The 9,804-nt window shown below is 39.5% G+C and overlaps 1 protein-coding gene across 1 annotated transcript; it reads right to left on the bottom strand.

Moving 5' to 3' along the window:
* Positions 1 to 508: 508 nt before the first annotated feature.
* LOC104917503 (conserved oligomeric Golgi complex subunit 3-like) lies at positions 509 to 8,368 on the bottom strand. The gene is made up of 7 exons (XM_031552067.1): positions 8,362 to 8,368; positions 8,063 to 8,169; positions 7,828 to 7,962; positions 6,598 to 6,673; positions 4,867 to 4,994; positions 3,816 to 3,915; positions 509 to 2,620 (listed from the first exon to the last, which is right to left on the bottom strand). Exons 1-6 carry the CDS (start codon positions 8,366 to 8,368, stop codon positions 3,859 to 3,861), a joined length of 510 nt encoding a protein of 169 aa, XP_031407927.1. The 3' UTR covers positions 509 to 2,620; positions 3,816 to 3,858.
* Between the last annotated feature and the right edge of the window lie 1,436 nt (positions 8,369 to 9,804).

The raw sequence follows: 9,804 nt of genomic DNA, 5'->3' as shown, positions 1-9,804 counted from the left end.
GGCACAGAAGAGTGAATGCATGGCCAGCTGTTCACTGCACATCCCAGAAGACACAATCCAAAGGGCCAAACCTCTTTAGGAGGCTGCAAGCATTCAGGCAGCAAAGGTCACGTATCTGCCTGCACCAGTCAGACAGAAGATGGATTCCATAAGAAAGCAGCATTTTTCCTTAGATGGGTTCATTCAAATGACAATGTCAAAACCAGAGAGTAGAGGGATGCTTCACACTGACATTTCAGGGAACAAACCACAAGCCTCTGGATGGCATGAAGGGCCAGAAAAACACCATGCAGTAGGTAAGTCAGTGAGCAACCAGGTAGCAAGAAGAACTAACAAATAAAATAATACTTGTGCTTCCTGCCACAACCTCCAAGTTTACTCTTAGTACAGGCCATCTAGTTAAATCTGTTCTTGTTACAGTTGTGGTTTCTTCCCCCTAATAGAACTCCAAACAAAGAGACCATTCAGTCACACAAGACCATCTGTCAGTAAAGAAGATACAAATCTGTCAGTAAAGAAAATACAAATTTACTTTATTATAACCATAATGAGAGATTACTTCAACAGTTAGCTGTATGTTCAGCACTCAGGTCTACATCTGTGCCAAATGAAGTCAATTCTCTTACTGCTAAAAAGGAACACCACTTCTTAGTAACGCACTCCTCGCCTGTGCTTACAGGGTATTTATTGTCTCTGTGTTACAGTTATCTTGACAGACAAGCCTCAGGATACAGAATAAAGCTTTACTCTTTGACCAAAATAGGAGGCAACATTTTTATTTAAAAAAATTAAAAACAGCAAGTTTCTAGTCAGATAATATAAAGCATCTTAAGTTAATCTCTTGAAAGTATTTACACTATTTGTAAACGTAAATATCTGAAACTGTACATGTTTAAACAAATGTTCGTTTAGCAAACAGGCTGTATAAACTGATAGCTCTTCTAATCTTCCAACCAGCTGTCCTAGAGCTGTCTGGGTATTCCAGGAGAGAACCCCAAACACAAGAGTGACTGCTGCAAAGGTTTACCCTTCACAACTTCTCTGTACAATGTATGAAGTCATCCATGGCTTTGTACAGTGACCATGCAATCCTTCTGTAAAACTTTATAAAAAAAACAAATATACATATATTACAATGCACTGGACATTATTTTACAGCCTGCAATTCTACATGAGTAAAAAGAAAGGGCAAGTTTTCGTCCTCGTTAATTCCTCTCGTTAATTTTAGGGGTCACGTCAGGTCCTATGAGTACCATTTATGTGCCTCAGCACCACTGCTGCACCACTCCTCACGGTAGCTCTAAATCACACCATTTTAGACTCCAGCCATATGATTTATTACAGGAAAAAACATTAAATCAAAACCACCACTGATGTGCATGGAAGTGCCTACTTAATTAAAACTTCTAAACAGTTTTTACAAATAAGTTAAAAATCTGTCACGCACTTCACCAAATGTTTCCTTCTCACTGCTGTACAATAAAGACTTACACACTGAGATACCCTGAAGCTGCTTTTAGTGTTTCATTCCATTAATGACAGAGTGGATTGCAACCAGCTTTCCCAAATTATGATCAGTGCATACTGACCAGAGTGCACTGTTCACCAGTCACTGAGCCCCTGCTTACAACAGGGATTTAACAGTGCTTGCACATTCACTCCTGGCATCCCCTTTACAGCTCCATTAGCACTCAGCCCAGCACACAGAGGCTGTACAAGTTCCAGTCCCAGTGTCCACCATGAACAAAACAACACCTCTGGTTAATCTCAGTAAGGCAACGAAAACGCAGCTAACCTACAACTCTAAGTACCTGAGAATCTCAATGCTAAGCTTTGTTGTAAAGCAGCTGAAAACACGCAGTCCCCTCAGAACCAACAGGAATTGTATTGCACAGCTTTCCATTGCAAATCCAAGAATCTGAGATTCTTTACATGGAGTAAGGCCAGAGCACGAACCTTCAGGTCAGACCTCACGGCTCCCAATCACAACAGTACAACAACAGCACACCCAGTGTTTCAAGAAGTGCTTCAGATGTGGAAAACAGTCTTCTCAACTAAAAACCTCTGAATTATGTTCGAGCACAGAGTGGATTACCAGGATCCTCACAGGTGTTAAAATTGGAGCATTAAGTCAAATGGTCATAGCAACGTGCCATCTCCAAGCCTTGCAAAATACCTACTGCTGCTCCCATTTCATTCCTGCATTTCATTTCCAGTGTTTTTGAAAGTGCTGTTTTTCACTGTATTAATCAGCTTAAAGTATGAAAGCTTTTTACATCAAAAAACAGGACTCCAAATTTGAGAATACTTGGAGAAGGCAGTTAACTGAGCATCCATAAGAGTAATCAGCAAAAGGTTTGTTTTGTGTTCCTTCCCCCCTCTTCTCAAGCTAGCAAATAGGAAGACCTTAACAAATCAATAAAACTGATTTTTAACATTTTCCAAAAACGGGGTTAAGCAGCCTGGAGGGTCTTAATGCAGACTGGACTGCACGGGGGAGGAAATCCTTCATTTACTTCAAGCAAACGTCTTCACATCCCCTTCATTGCTTGTCATTCAGCCAAGGATGCTTAAATAGCAGCCTTACCAGCTACTTGGATATTGACAGAAGTAAGTTCACCTGAAAGACAAAGTGAAATATTTGAAGGGAGCATATAAACAGGAGGGGGAACAGCTGTTTACGAGGGTGGATAGTGATAGGACAAGGGGGAACGATTTTAAACTGAGACAGGGGAGGTTTAGGTTAGATACTGGGAGGAAGTTTTTCACACAGAGGGTGGTGATGCACTGGAACAGGTTGCCCAAGGAGGCTGTGGATGCCCCATCCCTGGAGGCATTCAAGACCAGGCTGGATGTGGCTCTGGGCAGCCTGGTCTGGTGGTTGGCGACCCTGCACATAGCAGAGGGGTTGAAACTGGATGATCATTGTGGTCCTTTTCAACCCAGGCCATTCCATGATTCTGTGAAAGCCTACATTAGGCAGAACAGCTACATTCAAGATCTGCCTCATGTTTTCACCTTTAAATAGATAAACAATGTTGGAAGAAGTCAACTCCTCTAGGATAACACCACCTCCTTCCAGTGTATCACTCCCACTCTGTGTTCCAGGATAGTTAACACACACCCCTGAGGCCACATTCACTCCTCTAGCACATCAGCTTGATCATCTGTTTAATGATTGGCAGCCTGCAACAATCAAAATTCCATGCACATTCCCTGGATCATTAAGGTCAAAGAGAGATTTTAAAAAACTGACTTGGTTTGTGGCAGAGCATCCTAAAATGGAGAAATCTCAACCCCAATCATCGCTGAGACTAAAGATCTTATTATGCATGGATACATTTCCATAGAAATCTGCACATTTCCCCAGTGCAATTTACCTCAAATGAATCCTTATAATTCTTTACTCTGCTTCCCAAATGTTAAAGCTGCTGCTTGTTGCATTTGTCAAAAGCAAGACTACCTTCACATCTGCAGGTTTTATTCACAAGCTGCGGTATCTCTCTGAAAAGGCAATGCCCAAAAAAGGCAAGCCTCTGCCATGATGTTGTAGAACCCAATCCCAAACAACATAAATCACCACAAAAAACTCTATTGGATATTCATAGAGAAGCAACCAAACAAGAAACTTTTAATTGAGAGCTGAAGGTTCAGATAAAACCCTGAGTTTAATCACCCGGGATTAAGGGGCATTAAAAAAAAACCAAAAAGATACAGAATGCTAAAAAGCACTAAAAATGAAAAGTTAATGTTTGAAAAAGACACATGAAAGAGCACTTGATAAATCTGAGAGCTTTAATATATTCAGTACAGACCTGTTCCATTGAAGGACAAGCTATAATCTGAAGATCCTCATTACTAAATTCTTCCTTTAACAAAGCATGGAGTTTCTGGAACATTTGCTGGAATGTTATACTTTTAAAGAAAAGGAAAAAAAAAATTAAATTAAAAAAAAAAAACACCACAAAACCCACCCACAAAACTCATGTCAAACATTAACTACAATACATGTGATGTATATGGAATAGGTGCTGAAGTGACCAGGCAGAGAGAAGTGGCTGAACATGAAAACATTTTCTCTTAAAACACAACAAAAAGCCCCAAGGAATCCAGGCTGGCTCAATACAGAAATTTCAGCTAACACGTGCTAAGCTGAAACACCAAATCCTACAGACTTAACCTGAAAACCTAAAACTCAAGTCTGGCTCCTTATATTGGGTCTGCCATTGAATCTGTATCAGTCTCTCCACTTCCAGTGCCCATGTGTAACAGACCAACCTCAGACCAAGTGGCAGAATGAACAGAATCCAGCTGCTTCCTTGCAATGTCCATTACACAGGCTGAATACAAGACAGCAGTACAGGATTCTTTTTAAGCTAAAACAAACCATGGATATATATATATTTTTATTTCACAGGCCTTTTCAATAGGTTTTTCATCAGGGATACCACAGTGATTGCAATACTATGTTCACTGCTATGTGTGCTTGGCATTTGTCATGTGTTTAACTGGCTGGATTGCTAGCCTAGGAAAACTCACACAGACATAAACAAGAGTATGTGTGTATATGTGTCTGCATAAATCGTCCACCTTTGTAGCTGCTCAGATATTACATTCATTTTCAGTGTGGGGAATTCTTTTTTGTTGATGTTAGTGAAGTTTGTGTGATCAATGTTGACAGCAGTGCACTGTAATGATGTATTACACACTCCCTACATATATATATGTCTACTTATACAGATATATTATACATATAAGTATGCATCCAGAAATCCAAAGTGAACAATCCCACAAAATGTACTTAAAGTCTTAACTAAAGGAAAGTCCAAGACCTACAGAAAAACATGCTGATGTAGCACTACTCACCCTAACTGGCTTAAACAAAATGAACTCTGTGTCTTTATTGGACAAGTATAGTGACATGCTTCGTAACGTTGACTGCAGCTTTGTTTTTATTGTCTTGTAAGTGGAAGAGACCATATCGTTGATCTTTGCTGAAAGTAAAAGTAAACACACTTAATGAAGTGCAATGGCATTCTGCTAGTTAAAATTCACATTCCAAAACATCATCTCTACTTTACTGGGGCTGACCATAACCACAGGGTGGACTGAAAGAGGAAGAGGGGGTGAGTGGGCAGCACAGATTCACTCCATCGTGTGCCCACAACACGCCACACATGTCGTTGGTCTTTCAGGACCTACTCAAGACATCAGCCCCTCCTTCCCTGCAGAAGGAGCATCCAACCCTTTTCTGCCAGCCACCACATCCTCCTGAGGTTCCTCAAGTCAGAAACAAAGTTCTATAGACTCCCACCCATGCAGAAAACTGCCAGAGAAAAGAAACTACTGGGGAATAAATTGTGCTAGTACAGAGAACAGCATATCACAAATTCTCCTTTATTGCCCATCTGATGTAATCTGCACAAGGAAAGCTTGCACAGACATCTGAATTTTAAATTCAACCACACAGGAATCCACTCAGACAAGACCTTCTTTCTTTATGCTAAGTATCTTAATGGTTTTACAGGATCTTTGCTTAAAGGGTAATGGAAAAATACATTTTGTAGCTTTAAATTCACAAAGTTAATATACTAATGCTTTTGGTGGTTTTTTTCTTCTCCTCAATTTCTACAGTATCTGAATTTTCTCCTGCTTACTCCTGGTTTCCTAGACAAATGAGTCAAAAAGCAACAGAAGATCTGCTTAAATCTGCTGCCTCTGTACACAATTATCTCCAGACAAATATTAAGAATATCCCTGACAAAGCAGGAAATAATAAGAGGAAGATCAAGTTAGCCCTTGAGAGCATCTGACCCATGAAGCAGCAATGATTAATGAATAAATATGGTTGGATTTGCATTTTAAGAATATGATGCCACAGAAGGTTCCAATGTACGAATTGGAACAAACGATTTCTCAACATCATCAGAAGCACATTTTTGTAATATGAACAGCAAAGCAAAGCCCAGGAACACTGAACTACTCCAAGTGTTCCTACAAAGCATTCACGGATGAGTTCTGAAAATGAAGAAGTTACCAAATGTACAGCCAATAAAAGCTTCAGTATGGACTCACTTTCCTTCCACAAAAGCAATAGCTTCATCTCAATGTGACCAAGTAATCCCTTAAGTACATTCTTCATTTGTCTGTGGAATTGCTGTTTTCATGCAAGAGCAGTCACAGCTTGAGAGATGCTCAATTCATTCATCCTGTGCTCCAATTAAATGCATATCTTATTGGAAGTATCTTATGGTATGTAAACGGGCATATAGGTAAAAATGTAAGCCAAGATTTTCAAGAAAAAGGTTGAGAGTACTTAGAATTTTTCCAAATCAGTCAGTTTCATGAACCAAATTAATCTGATCAACTTTTTCAACTGCTGTGTTCTAGAAGTCATGCAAAGCTACAAATGACACACTGGAACTCTCTAGTCCCATATAATGCAGCTTATATTGCTCTACCAGAAATGGTGAATGGAAATGATCTTTTTCTCCACTTGGTGAGTTTGCAATGGAAGTCTCAAACAAGTAAATGAACACGGCTTTGTTAGCCTACAACAATCTCAAAAGTAATATAAATGTAAAAGAATGCAAATACCTGGTTGTGCCCAAGGCTGCTGAGAAAGGCTGTATTTGGGACCTCCTTGAGTAGCCATTGCTTTTAAAGCAGCCACCTAAAACAATTACAATCAACAAAATGATGTTTGTTTCTTTAGGTTGCAATCACAACATGGTGACCACACAAAAATTGCACACATCTCCTAGATACTGCATTTTACCAGACCTCTCTGCTCTCTCCTTTCCTTGCACTGACTCAACAATACACAGGGGAAGCAGCTTGACAGAAATGGAATCACAATCCTTTCTTGAACATACAATTCAAAACAGGATTAAATTTACAAAGATGCTTCAGCACCTAAGGATACAAAGAAACCTCAAAAGAGATTTATATTTAATCAGGTTAGTCAAGCTCCCCAAATGGACGACTAGAATCACGTGAACAATCTATCCACTTCAGTAACCCATCTATAGATCTTTTAGGCATCCCTTTCCAAAAGCCAGCAGCTGGGATACTTTTGATGTTCATACAGTGCTGTAGCCCCAGTTTCTGAGTTGCCTTCATGCTACAAAAACACAAAGATCCACAAAGACCATTTTTTTCCAGAAAAGCACACAGAGTGACCCGCTGTATCTCAAGATGTTTTGCAATCCTGAGCCCTACAGTAGGTTTTACAAAGCAATGCATTCTAAAAGGACACTTTTTTTGTTTTTGCCCCCTAAGGTGCCTGATCTTCCTCGAGTGCCTAAGTTTTGTCAGGATCTTTTGTTACAGAGAGGACTTGGAAGGAAAGTCCTGCTCAGCAAGCACTCCCCTTGAGTAAAACATGTTGAAGACAGAAATCTTTAACAAAGTTAACAGCCATACTCTAAGACTTGCCTTAAGAACAGGCATGACCTGACAATTTTATTCAAGGCTTTGGACGAAGCCTTTTATTCAAAGATTTGGACAAGGTTGGGTAGTGCCTTTCCTGCAAACAGAAAAGCTTCTGCTGAATTTTCATAGACCTGTTCCAACTCAATGAATCAGGTAAAGCTTCTAGGTTACAGAGTCTGTTACTTTTAAAACTAACCTACGCTTTGTTCCTTTAATCTGTAACTCCCAAAAATGCTTGGAAAGTTCCTTTTTGGATTTCAAAGGAAGCCCAACTTTAAAAGGGGAAATGCCATTACCTTCAGCTAATTGGACCCATCTCCCAAACCCAATTTAACTACTAATTCCCTTGACCTGCCAGTATTTCAGTTAACATACAACACATCATGCTTGTACCTTTGTCATGAACTCCTCCAGCTGCTCTATAAATTGTTTGGTTTGCTGCTGAATAAACTGCTCACAAGCTGCTTTCAGATGGCGATCGACATCTTTCTTAGAGTCAATATAGTGTTCTCTGATTTCTGGAGTACCCTTGAACAGAAGACAACAAATCCCTCCTTTTTATTTGCCAGACATCACCACCCACTTAAATGACCATTTTTTTAATGAATGCAATAAGACTCCATATTACCTCCAGTAAGAACTGTATCAAGGCGTTGTTGCTGTTTAGTCTAAAAAATCTTGAAACTGTCTTAGGGTTCAGGATTTTAAATGCTGCATCTGTGAATAAGAAAGTCACTCAAACTGTAAATAAAAGGGATTCCACTCCAGAAACACACAACTAAATAAGTAAATGAGTGAATAAAATGGCCTAGTCCCACTAGGACCACTGTAACATTACAGATCCCACTATTGCTAGGTGTGCACACACAACTGCACCACGCACAGACACACACAGAGCTTGATCCACTCCTTTTTAATTGCACATACAGTACATCTGAGTCTATTTCATCATCTGAAAAGAGAACATCATTAAAGGGTACACCAAACTAAACGATGACTGATCCCAACTGTAGTGCTATCAGCGTGCAAACTCTGTGAGCACTGTGCATCTACAAGTGAAAGACTCTTGCATAAGCTACATACTTAAGTAGTTAATCAATATGCAGTTTAATCAATATGCAGACCCTGCTGCCCAGGAAAACCAGGTATGGTTGCACAAAACAACTGGGAACTGGCACTCTTTTCCTATGTGCTTTAGTTTTTTAGTTAATACTGAACAAGGAAACATCAAGGTTCATATATACTCGTGTTAATGGTCACAGCAGGAAAAGCAACAATGGCTGCAATTAACACATCATCCTGAAATTAGTCCTATTGCATTAAAGGGATGTTGTTGATCTGAAATCTAGTCAAATTAGGGTAAAAAACATATCAATATAGTTCCAGTATAGCTTGTTGCCCCAGCATCACTTATTTACAATCCTACACCTCCATCAGCTTTCTTCCATTTCAAAAATAACTCTGTTCTTCTGTTGCTGTATAAAACAATGGGACAGAAAGATGATGTGTGTGAATATGAAAGAGCTGTCAAAAGTATCAAATGAAGAGGGAATGCCAGTCACATAGGCGCTGAACTAAGAATCTGCACTCCTATGCAGTTTAGAGAAGGCTGCAGAGAAAGATTCATTCTGTTCTCTGAATTACTTCTGATTCCAAGAAGTGCCTAAGTTCACCATTAGATGCTTACAAGCTAGTCACTGTGAAAACCACCTCTCCCTACTCTATCTTCCAGTTACAATTACCTTAGTATTATACGAATTAAAAAAAAAACAAAGGTGGTAGCATGACTTTTACATGAAGCAGTATTTGAGATATAAATCTCAAAATCTACGTGCTTGGCTGGAAGACAACAGAACTCTTATTAGCCATTTTATTTTACTTCTACAACTCATCCCAAATACAAAAGCCTTGCTGGCCTATGTAATGCTACATTAAGAATTAAGCACGGTCTATATTTCCAACAGCATCCATTCATCTGACATAAAAAAAAAAAGTGTTTTCCATTACTTACCACTACAGTGTGCAAAGCACTGGCTGGCACAAAAATTTATTCGGTTTAATACAGATGGAGAACAAATTTGTGTGTCAGCCAGGACAAGACACCAAAAGGATGTATTTGCCCTTTAACCCCCAGTCAACTAGAAACTACTCAACAGGTACATGGTTTCATTGATGTTCAAATGCAACAGATGAAATGATTAGTGTAGGAATCGCTTGCTCCGAAGTTACAACAGCAGCATATTAGACAGCACAGAAGAAAAGTTATGTGTTCAGCTTTCTCTTTCAGAGTGGAAGAGGAAAATCATAGAATCACAGAATGGCCTGGGTTGAAAAGGACCACAGTGATCATCTTGTTTCAACCCCCCTGCT

Source organism: Meleagris gallopavo, chromosome 1 (assembly GCF_000146605.3).
Source record: "Meleagris gallopavo isolate NT-WF06-2002-E0010 breed Aviagen turkey brand Nicholas breeding stock chromosome 1, Turkey_5.1, whole genome shotgun sequence".
NCBI lineage: Eukaryota > Metazoa > Chordata > Aves > Galliformes > Phasianidae > Meleagris > Meleagris gallopavo.
Note: the sequence above shows the minus strand (reverse complement) of the source record. Positions and strands in the feature narration are given on the sequence as shown.

Excerpts from the sequence above, each read along its gene's own strand:
- LOC104917503 (XM_031552067.1), bottom strand. Across the intron at positions 4,995-6,597 it reads GCAGCCTTGGGCACAACCAG|CAAAGATCAACGATATGGTC; the intron begins GTATTTGCATTC and ends TTTTACTTTCAG. Across the intron at positions 3,916-4,866 it reads TTTTGTTTAAGCCAGTTAGG|TATAACATTCCAGCAAATGT; the intron begins GTGAGTAGTGCT and ends TTTCTTTAAAAG.